An 18,283-nucleotide genomic window follows, 5' to 3' on the forward strand; every position below is an offset into this window, starting at 1 on the left:
ATTTTTAAAACTATTCGACTGTCTCTTTCTCGGTCTCTTCAACCTATTCTAAACTTTAGTGTACTGTAAGCTTTTGCCCTTTAAAAGCACATTAAAGCTTCTAACAGTCTACAGTTTGTTACTTTTCTGTCCAATTTAATCAATAAAATAAAATTAAATGTTACTCGCTGCGGAAGCAACTTTGAAAGCAAATTAAAGCTTTAAGCTTCGAGCAGAACTTTTGTTGATTTTTTTAACATATTCTAGTCTATCTCTCTCTCTCTCTCGCTCTCTTCCACCTATTCTTAAGATTAATGTACTTTAAGCTTTTCCCTTTCTACAAAAAATAACTTGAAAAGCACATTAAAGTTTCCAACAGTCTACAGTTTTCTACTATTCTGTGCGTCATCTCGCCATTTATCATAAGCTTAAAAAACGTCAAAAGCACATTAAAGCTTTCCGGCTCAGACAGCTTTTAGCCAGTTTAACATGTTCGACAGGATAAGTCCTGTGGCCTTTTGTGGCACTTTCAACTGTTGTCATTGCAAGCCGAAATCAGATTAAAGGCGCCGACTGGCTGCAATTTCAGTTCACAAACAATGGCAATGAATGTAACATAAAGCTGAGCTGTGCACAATGCTTAGCTTTCTATGGAATCTGTGTGTGAGCGCCTCAAAGCATATTAATCTTTGCCACAATTCTGTGCTGGAAGCCAACTAAACTGATTGCCTCGTGGAACTTACATGGATGCAGCTTTAAATTCGAGATAAATTTCTCCAGTTTGCGGCGCAATATCAATTCGGCGCCGTATTTGGCCTGAGTGCCATTGTCGACGAGCAGGAAATACGCATGCCGATTGTTCAGAACGGCCAATTTCGATCTGAAAAAAAACACGTAAAGAAGACAAATGCATACAAATATTATTGCGAATAAAAGCAGATGACGTCCATCAATATTTAAGTGGCGGCAACAGGTGCCGCAACCTTTAATGGGACTTGCGGCCCTATCAAATATGCATTAAAAGCTGCTCTCGTTACCTCGGCGAGCTAATACTGTGGCAGGGCACCTCACGATTGTGGCCCAACAGCTCGTGATTGCGCTCCACAATGCCCCACGGTGCGATGCCGATGCTGACCACGCGTCCCGTCCGCTGTTGCCCCTCCAGGAGCAAAGCGTCGCCCACCTGCTTCGTCACGCCTGCAAAAGTAGACAACAACAACAAATAAGAACAACTAGAGGAAGAAGAAGAAGAAGAAGAAGAGGAGGGGGACACAACCACAACAAAATGTACAAAATAAATAAGTTTTTGTGTTGTCCTTTTTTTTTTGGTCATTTTTTGTAACTCAAGTACCTTGACTTTGACTTTAGTTTTATTTTTCCTATATAAATATATATATATACATTTTCTATATGTTTGTAAGTGCGGGTGTGATAGCTGGGAGTTGGGAGTTCGGGGCCTGAGCGTGTCGAAAATTTAATAACAGCTCCACAGCACAAAAGAAAACCGACAAAAAGGACAATATTGAGCAGAGAGTTTGTGTGCGCGACACGACGACTTTAATATACCCTAACAACAGTTCTTAAAGCTTAAGCTATAAAGCTTTGTAAGCTAGCTGCGATTATCTGTCTCTTTATATATAACTAAATTGTCAGCTTTAAGCACCAAGCAAAATGTCAGCTACATCCATCTATATCTTATTGTATAAGTAAGGGTATGTAGTTTAGCTTCCAATTTGTATGCGGCACGACGACTTTAATATACTCTAACAGCAGTTCTTCTCTTTGTTAATCTTGCAAGCAGCCAACTGTGATTATCTGTCTCTTTAAATATATTCTAGTTAATCTCTCAGCTGTAAACAATAAGCAAAATGTCAGCTACATCCATCTATATCTTATTGTATAAGTAAGGGTATGTAGTTTAGCTTCCAATTTGTATGCGGCACGACGACTTTAATATACTCTAACAGCAGTTCTTCTCTTTGTTAATCTTGCAAGCAGCCAACTGTGATTATCTGTCTCTTTAAATATATTCTAGTTAATCTTTCAGCTTTAAGCAATAAGCTAAATCTCATCTACAACGCACTTCTAACTATATCTTATAGTCTAGGCAAGGGCACGACGAACTTAATATACCCTAACAACAGTTCTTCTCTTTTTAAACCTTTAAAGCAGCAAGCTGTGATAATCTCTCTCTTTATATATAACTGAATTCTCAACAATAAGCAAAATGTCAGCTACATCGCACTTCTATCTATATCTTATAGCATGAGAAAGGGTATATGCTGCGCTTCCTTTGATTATGTAACACATTACTAGCTTGATAATGCGATATTTATAACTGCGAGCTGGCAAAACCTCTTATCGCACTGAAATGGAATCTCTTTGAAATAATTTGATATGCAATACAGTTAGAGTTGCGTTTAATGTCGCCAAGAGCCTTGGCAATTGCTTAAAGCCCGTCTTTTGTTAGGGTATCAGGTGTCGCTCAGTTGTTGGTAGAAAGTGGAGAAAGTGTGTGTGTGCAATCATCAGTTGGCTGCGCGATTTCCGCTTGGGATTTTATTTATTTAATTTTCAAGTGACTGGCCAAGTTGAAGTCGTGGCTTATTTAACTTTTATTCAACTTGTCTTTAATAGAAATTGTCGTGAAATGAAAAGTGAAAATTTGAAGAACTTGCCCGTGTTGGTGCCGCCGGTGAATATCCAGGCGCCCGTTGTTTTGGCCGCCTTCAGCAGTCCTTTGCGTATCTCCTGCGAGAAATCCAAAAATATATATTTGGGCCCAAGTTCAAGTCCATTCAATTAGCGTGTGAACGGCGGAGGACACATTGGAAAAGTTTTTGCTGGCGCTTACCTTTTTGAGTTTTGCCTGCAAATCAAAGTTGGCCTTGCCGCCCTGCACGGTGATCAAAAGTTTTGGCAATTCCAGATTCCATTCCTTGGTGAATAGCTGCACCAGCAGCTCGGGTCGCGTATCGAATGACAGCCGCACATACTACAGGTAACATATATACACAGGTGTGAGTGTGTGTGTGTGTTAGTTGCAAAGTTATTGGCCAAAGTCAAGCGAAGTCGAAGTGCCAGCGCCTCGAGAGACTCGACAGGGCACTTACTGTCTAAATATGTATATGCCGTTTACTCACCTGCGCCTTGGTGGGATGCGCCCCGCCCTGAAATTCAATAGTGCCATACGCATCGGTGGGCTGGGGGCGTGTATGCTTTGTGGGCAGCCAGAGATCGCCCGGCGAGCCGCTCTCGATGCCGGCTATCGTCTGATGCGTTATCTGTGCCTGGCCGCAGCAGCATCTATCAAAGGAAGAGAAGAGCGCACAAAAAAAAATGTTGTTAATACGCCACGTTGAGTATACGCCAGGTACGCCGTCGTATTAGTCGCGTGGCGACATTTCTTTTTGAGCACGTTGATTCATTGTCAACACGAGGCAGAACACGCCCCGACACACAGATACACACAGATACACACAGATACACACCAATACACACTCGCAACGTGAACGTTATGGCAAGCCTCACGTGTAAAATAAACCGTTATTTATGCATGTGCGGCTCTTCTGTGGGGGATGGCCTGTTGTTCCTGTTGCCGCTCTGCTCAGCTCAGCTGTTGTTGTTTATTCATACGCAAAAGCTGTCACATTTGTCTGTCTGCCTGGCTGTGTGTGTGTGTGTGTGTGTGTGTCTTTGGCTATAACAATAGCTCTGGCAAAGACAAGTTGCCAGCTCGTCTGACTGTCTGTTTGCTTATGTCTCTTTCTCTCCCTCTCTCTCCCTCTCTCTCCCTCTCTCCCTCTCAAAAGTTTTGGCCCTGTTGAATAATAAATTTCAATTACAACTAACTAATAGAAGCCACGCATCAGCCATATGCATCGCTCAGCAACAAATGCCTAATGAATAAATCAATTGCAGCTCATAGAATACAGAATACCTGCCAGGTATTTTACCTGGAGAAATGTTTGAAGTGGGGCATGTTAAATGTAAACTGATGCAACATTTCTTAAAAGCACTTTTTTACTCCTCAATATGCCAAAGGACACTTAATAGTCCATAAAGATTTTATATTTATTTACACATCCAATTTGTATTCTTCAGATCAAAGCATGACCAACTTAAAATACTCTATCTTTGATTATATGTTTAAAAATATGTCAAAATAATAATACTCTTGCTTTGATTACATAAATGTGTTTTTACATGAGTTTATCTTTATTTAGAGCTGAGCGTAGATGCAACAAACTTGTGGAAACTATCTATCATAGTCATAATGGAAGATTCTAGCTTTCATAAGCATTAACCCACTTAATACCCTCGATATTTCATATACTTGATATACTCTTTATATACTGTTAAGTCCATATCTATATACTCTGTTTAGTCTACATCCTACATCTTTCTCTGCCTCATGTGGCGCTGCTGTTTGCATCAAATAAATCTACACATTTGTGTGTGGCACATGCAACACGTGTTGCCAGCCTACGAATCGAGCCATTTGAGGCACGCTAAGCCATGAATAATGCCTCGCACACACACACACACACACACACACACACACAGGCGCGTATAACAATTTAGAAGCATGTGTAAATAGCGTAATTTATTTTGCCAGCTCTACAAGGAGAGGTAAGTGGGCATCTGTTGGCATTGGATTGTGGATTGTCGGGGGAATGTTAGCCAACAATTGTCAGCGCCAACAATTAAATGGAGGTGGGGGTGGGGGCAGCTAAGGGGTGGACGTCTGCCAGGCACAAAAAAGCTGCTGATTGTGGGTTAAAAGCGCTGCCAAATATTTGAGCAGTCAGCTAAAGTCTGATAAAGAACGTCAGTCGGGCGAAGCCATAAAGCCATCATAAACTGTGCACACTGTACGTAACTGAACAAAACTTTCACCCAAATGAGAAGAGGAAGCAGCAGCAGCGACAGGCAGACAGCCAAGCTTATATAACGCATTTATCTCAATTGGTTAGGGAGCGCATCTTGGTGGGATGGAAGGTGGGCAGGGGCAGGGGCTGGGTTAACTGCCAGCCATAATAATAAACAATAAAATGCCAACGCCAAAAATTTAACTAAATACACAAAACTGGTTCAAATACATTGCGCCTCGGTGCATCGAACGGGCTTTTTGATACGCGCAACTGGGTCAAAAGTTTCAGGCCAAGAATGGATGCTTAGAGCAGCAGTTGGTGGGCAAGGGGGGGGGGGGGCTTAATTACTAAATGAATTGCAATTTCAGATTTAGCGAGCTTTTGACACTTACTTTGTATCGTCCTTTGGGCATGGTATGAATTTGATGCACTCGCGTTTCTGAAAGTTTGTCTCGATCCAACTGCGCGGCTGATGCTATAAAAAATTCGCATTCGAATCGAAATAGAAAAAAAAAGAGGAAAAGTTAACAAAGAGAGAGCAAAAGTTCGTTCATTAGTTCAGTCAACAGAACAAAACAACATTGCTTTTTATAGCACATTAAACATATTAAAAATATTATTATTATTTTCTTTTTCTTCAGTTTTGAATGCACCTAAAATACAGTTCGAGTTGAAACCCAAAATAAAAGAGTATCTTAAATCAAAATTTCTAGTTTGAATTGCAGAGACTTGAGAATTACATTCAAATGTAGTTCATCAATTTTGGAGGCTAAATGCTGTTGCTGGTTCATATATTAATTATATATATGTTTATATACAGATATATATATATACAGCTAGAAGTGCCTTTGGGCCAAGTGCGAAGTGAGAGAGTTTTGTAGAAAATAGCTATACAACATGGAAAATAATCATTAACAATTAGCAAATAATAGAAAGTAAGTTAATCACTAAATAAATAATATTATTGATAAAGAATACAAAAAAATAAAAAAATTAAGCTTGAATAAATTGCAATAGTTCATAAAATTTACAAATTATAGCTGCATTTATATTTACATTTCTTAAAGTTGCTTAATTTGTTGCAATAAAAAAAGGAAATTTTCAAAATATATAATATAAATAATAATATTTTTATTATAACATACTTTTATCACGTATATTGCAAAAGTAGTCAAAAGAACAATTTATATACAGATAATCCAATAGGATTGGCATATCAAATCAAGACTACGCAAACTGCGGCAAAAGCCATGCAAAATAGTTGCAAAGAACGAACAAAATACAAAAGTGAAAAGTGAAAAGTGAAAAGAAAATAGGAAAAACTCAAGTGGAAAAACTGGCGGGGGTAAATAGCAAAAACTATTCGCAGACTCCAATCTGGAATCACGAGCCTCTCAAACTTGTAGCAAATGCAACAGTTGGCACAAAAATGGAAGAAAATCTAGTTGCCCGACTAGGAAATACCCTGTAGCAAATACAATCCTATGTGCTATTTCTTCGCTAAGCCTCAAAATCTCTAATAATAATAATAATAATTTGTTTTGGGGCAAATGGGCAGAGTTATCCCAAAAGTGAATCTTGTAATACCCTGTATACCTGCAATTGCTAAGAGTAGCTTATAATCGATAAATATATCAATTTTGAGCATTATTTGTTTAGAGTATTCGAATGATACATACTTGATCAAGAATATATATACCCTGTCAATTTTCAATGTCTACAGGGTATACACAAAAAACAGTTTAGGACTGTTAAAGCTGGCTAACAGCTGAAGTCGCGCTGTGATTAGTGGCTGGAATGTTGACTATTGACTGCCGACTATTGCCAGTTGGCTGGCCGGTTCTATTTGAAGTACCTCGACTGTAGATTCGCTATTTGCCTGCGCTCTGAGCAAATCCCGCACATTGAGTATCAAAACTTTCGATAGTGTCGATGAGACGGAGGAGCGCTTCCGCAAACGCTGACGCTTCCGAATGCCGCGCGGCGTGCTGGGCAAATCCTCGGGCCCAACGAGTGCGACGGGGGCGGGGGCGGTGCTGGGTACCGTTAGGGTAACGGCTGGCGTATTGCTAAAGCGACGCACTGTGGAGAAATCTCGCGAGATGCGTCGCAAATATTTGTGCGTCGCGTGCGGCGAATCGATAACCATTTTTGCGCCTTTCCACCTTATTATTATTTTCGTTCTTTTTCTCGCATTCGGTTTTCACTAATGCGCGCTAATTATGTGCCGTTGCATTTTTGCTGTTGTTCTTTTTGTTTTTTCTTTTCTCGTTTTTTTTGTGTGTGTGTGTTTGCAGCGTGGCGCGCGAATCTCAACTGAAACGCAGCTGATGCTGAACTAACGGGACAGGCAGATGATGAGAGGCGTCATCTCTTGATAAAGCCCGAGTTATTTACAATGTACTATTTGCACGGCGCGAGAGAGAGACAGAGAGAGACAGAGAGAGAGGGGGGAGTATGCACTCTGCGGGATTTTTTGTATGGCAAAGGCATTTACGTGCGCTCAAATTAGATAAGGCTCGCTTGTTACACGGCTAAAAATAGTCGAGTAATAAGTGCGAAAATTCATAGCTAGCTGAAGGTTCAAAGTGATTGAAATGGGTTTATTCAAAAAAAAAAAACAGCTAGAGTTTATCGTATAAATATGCTTCTTACTAGAAAAAAAAAATAAAAATAAAAATATAACAAATTAATTGAAAATTCGGGTGCCGCTCAATTTAATTAATAAATTAAATATTATTTGTGCTTTTTACTAAAAAACTATATGATAAATTAATTTCAATTGTTAATTTAAATATTTTAAATAATTAAACATTTTCATTTTTTGGTCAGTTTTCCTTTTCCACCCGTTTAAACACATCATTTTTGGCCTTTAGATTGATTTAAGAATTGGTATTTTAATTTTTAATTATTATAATGATTATTTCCTAGCTAAATGGATGCGAAAGAAATTGATTTGTTTGTAGCACAAACACGTTAAGTCGTGTCACGACACGCGCTCATCTCTAGCTGTTCACGCTCTAGCTAAATGTCTAAATTGATACAGATATGTTTGCATGCTCTCTACATATATGTATTTTTCGTGTTTGCATTTCTCATTAGATGCTCATTGGCCCAAACACGAAAGCAATTGATAGCGTTGATTAAGTCGTGTCACGACACGCGCTCATCTCTAGCTGTTCACGCTCTAGCTAAATGTCTACATTGATACAGATATGTTTGCATGCTCTCTACATATATGTATTTTTCATGTTTGCATTTCTCATTAGATGCTCATTGGCCCAAACACGAAAGCAATTGATAGCGTTGATTAAGTCGTGTCACGATACGCGCTCATCTCTAGCTGTTCACGCTCTAGCTCTCTGGCATTTTGGCGCTGTGTAGCTGCAACGCACTCGACTGCAACAAATCAATTTGGCTTGTGTGTGTGTGAGTGTGTGTGTGCCCGTTGGCCAGGTTGGATCCAGTTAATGCCATTACGAAGCGCAAGGTTCACATTTAAATTTTGTGTGTGTTTGCTTAAATTTGAAACAGATGCACACCTAGTAAGTATAATTAACGTGTGTCTGCGCCGAATGCATTTAATTAATATTCAATTATTTGCTTGTCTTGTCACTTGACCAAGTTAACGCCAAAATTGATAAGACAAAGCCAAAGACCCGACCAGACCAGAAAGGCCGCCATCAAAGCCGAGCATTTAATTAGGAGAAATATGTTGTTATTTTATTGTCACTGAATGTGGCCCAATTAAGTTTAATATGGCCATAATTGAATGCACTACCAAAACCAAAAAAACCCTGGCCATGTATTCTGTAATTAACTATTCGATAATTACACGACTAAAAATTGTATTAGAATAAATAAATTTAAATTAAATTTATGACTTGACAATATAATTAATTACTGGAGTCTCCTTCTAATATTTAAAAATATTGTCATTAGGCTTCTTAGATATTAAAAAACTGAACAAATTCAATTTTACTTTTAAAAGTAATAAAAATAAATAAATAAATGGAAGTTACTTATTTAAGTAAATAACAGTTAAGCATAAAATGGGTAAAAATATTGATAAGAAAAGATTGTTAAACGAAAATAAAAACAATTCATCATTCGTAATATAAAATAAAATAGTTACTCAACACTAACTTTATACAGATATATATATATATATATAAATCAATTTCAATTTAATTTATGACTTGACAATATAATTACTAGAGTATATGAATCTGAGTCTCCTTCTAATATCTCAAAAGAATATATTTTCAAAAATTCTAACTTAATCCTATTAAAAGTAATTAAATAAATAATTGGGAGTAACTTATTAAAGTTTATAACTGTAGAGCATAAAATAGGTAAAAATATTGATAAGATAACAAAAATGAAGACAATTCATCAGTCAGAAATTTGGATGAGGCGTAATATGAAATAAAATAGTTACTCAACACCAACTTTATACAGATATACATATATATACATAATGCATACGTTAAAAAATTGAAACAATATTTACAAACTGAACGGAAACGTGAAATCTGTGATTGATGTGCGACAAATTAGAGTTAAGCAAATAAATATTAGCTAGAGTAATAATATTGAGCAACAACAACAATTGCAACGAACAATAATTAAACAATTGAACAATCAGAATGTTTAACTGGAAATTGATATTGATATGTGGTTATATAGCTTACCCTGGGCACAGTTATATTTATCAGGCCCCAACAGATTTTTTTCAGTCCCCATGGTATCTTTAATGTTTTTGTTTTTTTGTTTGTTTTTTTTTCAACATTTTATGAGACACAATATTGTCAAGTACAACAACAATATTTGCGCGTGTTTATTTGTTTTCGTTGTAGTTGATGCAGATTTGAATACGTGATTTGATTTGATTGATGCGTGATTGACAAGTTGTGTGTGTTTTTTTTTTCATGTCATGTTGTATTTGTCGTATTTTGTGTGCACACACACACACACACACGCACACACACAAAGGTGCAACATTTAATTTGAAAATAGTTTTTTCACATATTTTTTTGAGATTTTTTTTTCGTGTGGCATAAATGTGTAAAAAAAATTAAAATAATTAATATAAAAGTATTCAAAAGAAGTTTCAATTGTGTGTGTTATTTTTTTATACAAATTTAATTTAATAATTTATAAGTTAAGCATAATTGTTGTTATAGAGTATTAAGAAGTTGGGATGTTTTGTGTGTGTGTTTTTTTTGTTATTTTTTTTTTGGTTATTTTCGTGTCGAGTGCAAAGCAAATTTGTAAATAGAAGAGAAATATTATTGTTCTTGAATTAGTCGAGAGCTTTAAATATAATTACATTTATTTCTTTAGTCAACTACGTAAATCGCTCTATTTTATTTTATTATATTTTTTTTGTGTTTTTCTTTTTTTTTCAGGGGAAAACGCATTTTGTTGATTGACTTACTACCAGAACCACTTTGCCGGAGGAATTGTATTTGCGACTTGTTTCATAATTTTAAGATAATAGAAATGTTTTTTAAGCAACTCTAGAGTTCAAATTTACATTAACTATTTTTCAATTTAAATATTATTTAAAGAGTTTTAATTGGCTAAAAGCGTTTTAAGCAAATTGTGTTAGCAATACGTGAATAAAGTTAGCCAAAAGTTTAGCCCAAAAGTATGCAATTAAATTTGCACGTTGATTTTAGCGCGATAATCCGACAGCTAGATACCCTGCACGCCTCCTCTAAGTCGCTTTATACCCTACTTTCATTTTGTAATAAGGTTTTCTTGGTTTTGTGCAATATCTGCATGTCCGTTTTTAGATATTTGAAACTATTTGGCCAAGTCTTCTTTAGCCAGTTCTCATCTAGTACCTGAGCCACGCCCATGTCCGCCCCCTACAAGGCGTTCAAATCTTTACAAACTGCAAACTGTTTTCCAACTGTTTTTAGCCTTCAAATTACACAGTCGAGTGCAACGTGCTCTTGCTTGTTTATTGATTACAGGGTATCAAAATTCAACAAAAGTCGACACTCAACCCACACAGCTGCAAAAACAAATAGCACAACACACACACACACACACACACACAGTCTACCCACACGCAAACATTTTTGTCGTGCGGCACATGTTGCATGTTTAGCTGCCCCAACTTTTAACTGAGTGGGCGTGTCGCTTTCCTAACCCAGCCACGTCTATAAAAAACACCCCCCCCCCCCTCCCCACTCCCCAGCCAGTTTGCATTTGATTGCCACAGTTGAAATGCGACTGTGGTTTTGTCCAAGTGCCACATGCCACATCCAGTTGCAGTGGCAGTTGCAAGGCTCTTTGGTAGGAATTTCAATTGCCAACTCTTGCCACGTACAAAACGAACTGAGCCAGAGATTTCGGGCAGCCGCAAGGTAACTAACTGCTGCAAATAAGTTGACAGTTACCACCTGCCACAAACTGTGGCAAGTGCCACATTTTGCAAATTGCAAACAAATTAACCGCAGCTAATGCAATATTTATAATTCCATCAAATTGTAAACAATTGAACAAATATTGGAGCGCAAATATGATTAGGAATTGAATTTAAATGTGATATATAAATATAAGTATATATATATTTTATATGTGACATGGCATAGCTGAGGTCAAACATTATTTGTAATTCAGTTAAAATTCGTAAATTCTGCTTATTGTCCAGGTAAAATCAAATTTAATACATTTTATTTCAGCCCAATTTTGTGATAAATTAAATTGTAACACAACAATTATTAATTTTAGCAGCTCGTTTTACAATGAGAACAACACATAAACCAATTTGAATTGATGGCCAAAATCTACACAGGGCCAACATCTACAGAGAATAAACTAGATCGAAGCATATTCAATAAGCTGAATGCCCTGTAGACATATGTGCATATGCAATGGTGTAGCCTGACTTGATGGTCAATAGAAACATTTCTAGGTTATAAATAGAAAAAAACACAAAATCTACATCTAAATGTTATATAAGAGAATGTATTCTAATTATTATATCAAATCGATATCAAACAACAAATCGACCCCACGCAGCCAACAGTTACAGGGTATTTTACTCTATATATACCTATATACCCTACATAGCTGGAGTAAATGCATCCTCAGTTGTTACACAGGTAACACAATAACAAATAGACCCCACACCGCTCACAGTTACAGGGTATTTCTCACATACTTGCCGCCGGCTATCAAAAGTATGTGGCCACACACTCACAGACTATGGTCACATTAGCCGCGCGGGCGCCATTTTAAAATGAAGTACAATATCTTTTAAGGCCGCAAAGTCCCCCCCCCTTCCCCTTCCCCTTTCCCACCCGCACCAGAAGTTGGCCCATTAAACTAAAAGCTTTGACATTTTTATGTGCCCGAGGCATCAAAGTGGAAGCAGAAAAACTTTTCGAGTGGGCACAAAACCAAGAAGAACAAACAAACAAATGGTACATTTAAATTTAAATTAAAAAGAAAATCAACTGATTTTTCACGCTACGATTAATTTGACGAATTTTCATATTGGGCCGGAAAAGCGATGCACTGACAGCTGGCCTAACGGTTCATTTGGGCAATAATAGTAAATCGGGCTCATTAAAATAAATGATGTTTGCTGTCAATTCGAAGTTGGTCGAATCGGTTAACCGAATTGGCTAAAACCAATTACCAAAAGTTGTTTGCCACGTGCCGAAAAATTGACGACAACAATGGGGCTGAAAATCTGCAAATGTGCAATTGGAAAATGCACACGAGTGCGATTGTGTGTGTGTGTGCGTGTGTGTGTGTGTTCGTGTGTGTGGTTGGCCTTGTATAACGGTGTGCAGCCAATTAAATTGGCCATCCTGGCTGTGCACCGGCTGCCAATGCATATTAATGCTGCTCGACTGCATCATTTTTGCTGCGCAATATCAGAAAACATCGAACATTCGGTTAAGACTTTTGGGACAAATAAACACCTGATAAGATAACGAAAGTAGGTCAAGCTAGAAACTAAAACTGAAGCATTCAATTATTGGAGAATATCAAATATACATTGCTTCATCATAGCCTAATTCCATCTGCAACATTTCTTACATTTTTTTGCGAATGTCACGTGTAAAATGTGGCCTTTAAGAAAACACATTTTTCACATTTGCAAAAATGGTTTATCAAAGTTAAGACTTTTGGGGCAAAATAAACACCTGATAAGATAACGAATGTAGGTCAAGCTAGGTACTAAAACTGAAACATTCAATTATTAGAGAATATCAAATATACATTGCTTCATCATAGCCTAATTCCATCTGCAACATTTCTTACTTTTTTTTGCGAATGTGTAAATTTTGGCCTTTAAGAAAACATATTTTCACATTTGAAAAAAATGTTGCTATTTGCTCCGAATAATTGACTTTTGGAGGAAAACTTTGCGTCGCTTAGGTAAATCGAATTAAACCGATCAGCTGTTTATTTAAAGAAGCGGCTCTTTTGCCACTCACATGTTACCGACAGCGGACACTTGCCAATGGAACCGCAAAATGTGAAGTTTGGAAATGTAAAATGTTTTGAGCATAGTGGAATCAGACTATCAGATTCGAAGTTTAACGAATTGCGGCTAGCTGACAAAAAGCTGGCAGCTGCGCAAGTTGTTGCACTGCTTGCAAGCAGTTGATCGGACAAAAGTCGCAATAAAAAGTTGATAATTTTGATTTGGACTAACTCAATATGGAGATAGTTTAATCAAAATTAAAGTTCATATAAATGCTCATATAAAGGCTAACAACTGCACGCAGTTGCACTGCCAGTCCATGCAAATATAATTGCTTCTAGTTAAATCTTCAAAGTGGCCTCGCTTCTCAGCTTATTATATTTTCGTGAAGAGCTTTTTGAGAGCAAGAACTTGCAGCTACTTGTAGCAAGTGCAATTAGCTTAACGGTTGTTCCAGATAAATCACATTCTTGAGTGCGCGTAATCTTTAGCTCACCTGTTTGCTTCCACATGCGGCTCAAGTAGCAGCACGAACAGCAACAACAACAACAAATGCAAATCAGCAGCCAATTTGTCAGCCTGATTGACAGTTGCCTAGCAACGGGAGGGGGGGGGGGAATGTAGCGTGGTTTTAGCGGGCGGCGGCTGCTGCTCTGAATATCCTAGTTTCTGCGCATAGTTTCTATTGGAGGCGGCAACTTGGCAACAAGGCAACAACTCAATAAAACTTACGCACTAACGTAAACTCCACTTAATATCCACATCAAATGCCTCAGGTCGTGCATAACGGTAAACCTCAACTTTTGCCAACTTCTTCTCTCCCTCTCGCAGCAAAAACGCAGCAGCAGCTTCTTCTTCTTCTTCGTTGTTGTTGCTGTTTCAGCTGCTGTCGGCTGCTTTCAGAGTCGTTAAAGTGGAAAATTGAAAGAGAAGCTAGCATAGCTGATGAAGTGCAGCTTCCACTGATGGATCGCAACGACTGACAGCAGCTGCAGCAGCAGCGGCAGAGCCGCATTGAGTGCAAGTCATGTTAACGCTTTGAACGCACTTCGAGCGTAAATACGATTTACCGCAAAGGCGAGAGCGCAACACACAGAAATAGAGAGCGGGAGAGAGAGAGAGCGGGAGAGCGCAATAAACAGCTGCTGATTAACACACGCGCATCGCTCGCTCTAATAGCGCGGCAATAATAACAAAAACTACAACAATACAGTAAGAGCTGCATCTACCTTACTTTAACTCAAAGACTTAAGCCAATTAACTGCATTCCAAGAACACAATTAATGGGCAAATAATTTTCTTTTTTGATTTTGTTTTTTGTTATACGGCTTTTACTTACAAACACCCAATTGGTCTCAAAGTACATTTTCCAGCTGTTTGTTTCTATTCAACCTTGTTGTGTACTGCAGCAGCAGTAAAATTACAGTACTTTGTAGTGCGCTCCACGCCAACATCAAATTGCACGAATCGTATAACAAAACAAAACCAATAAATTAAATGATAGAAGCAAAACAAAGTTATCCACGCGCTTCACAGAACTTCACTCACATGGCGCCTTCGAAGTCGCGTCGAGCACTGAGTAACGTTGTTTTTTTTACAAAGCGCTCAAACTGTGTCAATTAAAAGCGCAAATAAACGCACACAGTCGCACACATAGCAAATCGAATGTCTGGGAATCGAACGTATGAAAACAAAAACAGCAACAAGTACACAGATAATAACTCAGTGAGTGCAGATAAGCGTGAGAGTGGAGAGCGAAGAGAGCGACGGTACTTTTGTTTCACTTTATGCCCGCTCTTTGCGATCGAGGGGCAAAAACAAACTTCATTAAAAAGTTCTGACTTGTGGGGGGACGAGAGCGGGGCGGGGCACTGGGCAAAACTTTTAATGCACAATCATAAGACCCAAAGCAACTGTAATAATAATGATTATGAATATAAAGAGCATTTACTGCAGCTGCCTCAACTTGCGGCAATTCCAAGTTCGCTTTTCTCATTACTCAAATGTCGCAGTGACGTCACGAGTAAGATAAGCCGACAGCTGATAGCGGCTGAGCTGCCTAAGAGAAAGAGAGAGCATAACACCCACATATAATCCGCGCATTAAGAGCATACTTTTAGGCTTAACAATTAGCGTACTTTAAATATATTCACATTATAATAGATAAATAGTATTTTAAGAGTACTTAATTCCACTTATTTGTAAAAGCAAGCTACTAAGCAATTTGCTAGACAAGGCGGCAGGCAGCCAACTACATAAATTCTAAACTACTTTTAAAATGCGCAAATAGTTAACTACTTAACATTTAATGTTTAACTATTATTATCATTAAAAAGTTTTCAAGGCCAGTGCCAAAAAGTTGGGCAACCACAGATTGAAAAACCGAAAGAGAGCAAATACGAAATGTTAAAAGTATAATGGAAATCAAGAGAAAGGAAATGTTATATAATTGAAGACAAAGCGTTAAACATTTCCTTTTCTTTAATTTTTATCTTTGTTCAGTTTTGTTTTTTTTCTTTTGTTTTTCTTTCACAACAAAGCAGTTTGGCAGTCAGTCAATGTGGCAATTAGCAGAGAAGAAAGTTTCTTTGAAAGGAAGCGGGAGAATGTTAAGCGATAAATAATTTAAATTATGCGTCATATCATTTTGGTTTAGATAGTTAGAGAGAGAGAGCGAGAGAGAGAAAGCGATTACTACTAGAAAAGAAAGTTTGATAGATTAGGGGCGAAAAGAGTGTACAGAGTGTAGTTGAGCTGTTTTTAAATTTGAGTCTGAGTTTTGAGATTATGTGAGTTTTCGCTTACCGGTTTCGCTTTGGGCTTCTGCTTCGCCAAACGTTTCGGTTTCAACATAGTCCGCTATGGACGCACAGAGACACACACATACACAGATATAAGGAGAGTTAAAGAGAGAGCGAAACTCCACACTTCGCGTGCTCTCTCACGTAGTTACTGGCTGTTGCTGATGCGGAGAGAGTTGAGAGAGAGTTGAGCGTTGAGTAAAGTAATCCTGGCAATTCGCTACTTAATTAATGAGCACAACATGCAGGCTAAGCAGCCTGTATTGGTTGATGTCGTAGGTAAAAGAGGGGGGAGGGGGTGGGCGAGAAAGAAAAATGTATATATTTATGAATTATTTATGTATATTTATTCATTAATTGATTTGGCATGCAGGCGTACATAACGTGCGGGGGGGAGATAAATATCTGTGCAAGGCTTGACAACTCCAATATATATTTGTAATACAACCCTGTTTGCTAGTGTTGAACAGTTCTTTAAGCAACTACAAAAACCAACTGAAAAAGATATTGTTTAAATGCACAAAAACCAAACAAACAAACAAAACCAAATGCCCCAATTACGAATAATTTAAACATAAAATATATGATTTCCGTTGCCTTTCAAGGGGATTTGAACCCTTGAGGGGCATGTTATGCTAATTGTGTTTACTTAGGCAACGGCACAACAGACAAAAACTCGGGTTAAAACCATGAAATACCCATGCAAAAGCAACAACAAACATACAAATATTAAATTTCGGATATGCCGGACGACTCACCTTGACGGGCTTTTTTACGGAAACTGTGCGCGAGTATTGATGATAGACCTGGACATGGTTCGATGTGAATTTGCCCAACATTTGTGGAGATATTAAATAATGCTAGTTGCTGTAAAATAGAGAGATAAAAGTCAGTTTAAACTTGGCTTAAAGTGTGACTATAAAATAAAGTTTTAAAAAGGGTTGCGAACGAAATGCTTTTGAAGTTCGCACAGCTCATTGAACAGACCTGAGCAAAGCACGTGGCGTATACGCAATATTCAAGCCGAAATCATTTCGAGATGTCAATTAGGGCCAAAGGAATACATATATAATGACAAAATGATGAGCATTAAAAATGCAAATGGGCTCTGTTAAATATTGTACATATATTGCAAAATGTTAAATGTTAATGTTAATTAAATGTTAAACAACAAATTGAGAGCTCTGTTAAATGTAGTACATATTGCAAAATGTTAAATGTTAATGTTAATTAAATGTTAAACAACAAACTGAGAGCTCTGTTAAATATTGTACATATTGCAAAATGTTAAATGTTAATGTTAATTAAATGTTAAACAACAAACTGAGAGCTCTGTTAAATATTGCACATATTGCAAAATGTTAAATGTTAATGTTAATTAAATGTTAAACAACAAACTAAGAGCTCTGTTAAATATTGTACATATATTGCAAAATGTTAAATGTTAATTAAATGTTAAACAACAAACTGAGAGCTCTGTTAAATGTAGTACATATTGCAAAATGTTAAATGTTAATGTTAATTAAATGTTAAACAACAAATTGAGAGCTCTGTTAAATATTGTACATATTGCAAAATGTTAAATGTTAATGTTAATTAAATGTTAAACAACAAACTGAGAGCTCTGTTAAATATTGTACATATTGCAAAATGTTAATGTTGATTAAATGTTAAACAACAAATTGAGAGAACCCTTGTCGATCCTTGATCCACGGACTCTCGACACACGCACAGCTTCATTTGAGAAAGTCTCGCTGTGAGAGCGAGCGAGAGAGAGTGTGTGTGAGTGAGACAGGACCAGGTCCGCGACAAGGTCGCCACAGGACTAAGGCGACAAATGTTGCCTCGATTGCCTTTGAAAATTGCGAGGAAACACAAAACAGAAAACAGAAAGAAAAAAAAGTAAAAGTTATGCGAAGCATTTCAACAGCTTAGCTCGAATCGAGCTCAAGAAACAAGTGGCAAAAATCAAATAATATAGCTGATTGACGCCGAAATACCCTGCAAATAAAAGCATGGACACATTTAAAATAACTATGAAGTTCTACTAATAATTAAAAACTAAAAATGACTTGTATTAAATATGAGAAAATAATGAAAAAAAATTAAAAAACTGTTTACAGAGGTGTTCAAAAAAGTTAAGAACTAACTCAAAACTTCTCTAACTTCTG

General features: G+C 37.3%; 1 protein-coding gene across 13 annotated transcripts in view; it reads right to left on the minus strand.

Annotated features, from left to right (window-relative positions):
• Trpm (transient receptor potential cation channel, subfamily M) overlaps nt 1–16,985 on the minus strand; it is a 41,961-nt gene extending 24,976 nt beyond the window's left edge. For 5 of the 13 annotated variants that reach the window (XM_064692182.1, XM_064692181.1, XM_064692180.1 and 2 more), the window contains exons 1-7: nt 6,709–7,017; nt 5,246–5,328; nt 3,123–3,285; nt 2,834–2,974; nt 2,658–2,730; nt 1,017–1,176; nt 723–859 (exon numbers count right to left, since the gene is read on the minus strand). In XM_064692182.1, coding sequence (XP_064548252.1) covers nt 723–859; nt 1,017–1,176; nt 2,658–2,730; nt 2,834–2,974; nt 3,123–3,285; nt 5,246–5,328; nt 6,709–7,002 — 1,051 coding nt within the window. In that variant the 5' untranslated portion in view covers nt 7,003–7,017. Of the gene's footprint in view, nt 1–722; nt 860–1,016; nt 1,177–2,657; nt 2,731–2,833; nt 2,975–3,122; nt 3,286–5,245; nt 5,329–6,708; nt 7,018–9,547; nt 9,605–14,650; nt 14,770–16,116; nt 16,371–16,870 lie in introns of those variants that run through there. The other 8 variants (XM_064692184.1, XM_064692183.1, XM_064692189.1 and 5 more) reach the window with 6 other exon arrangements.
• Between the last annotated feature and the right edge of the window lie 1,298 nt (nt 16,986–18,283).

The sequence above is a fragment of the Drosophila montana genome, unplaced genomic scaffold (genome assembly GCF_035044405.1).
Source record: "Drosophila montana isolate Dmon_TW-CO22-7 unplaced genomic scaffold, ASM3504440v1 contig_3529_1, whole genome shotgun sequence".
Lineage (NCBI taxonomy): Eukaryota > Metazoa > Arthropoda > Insecta > Diptera > Drosophilidae > Drosophila > Drosophila montana.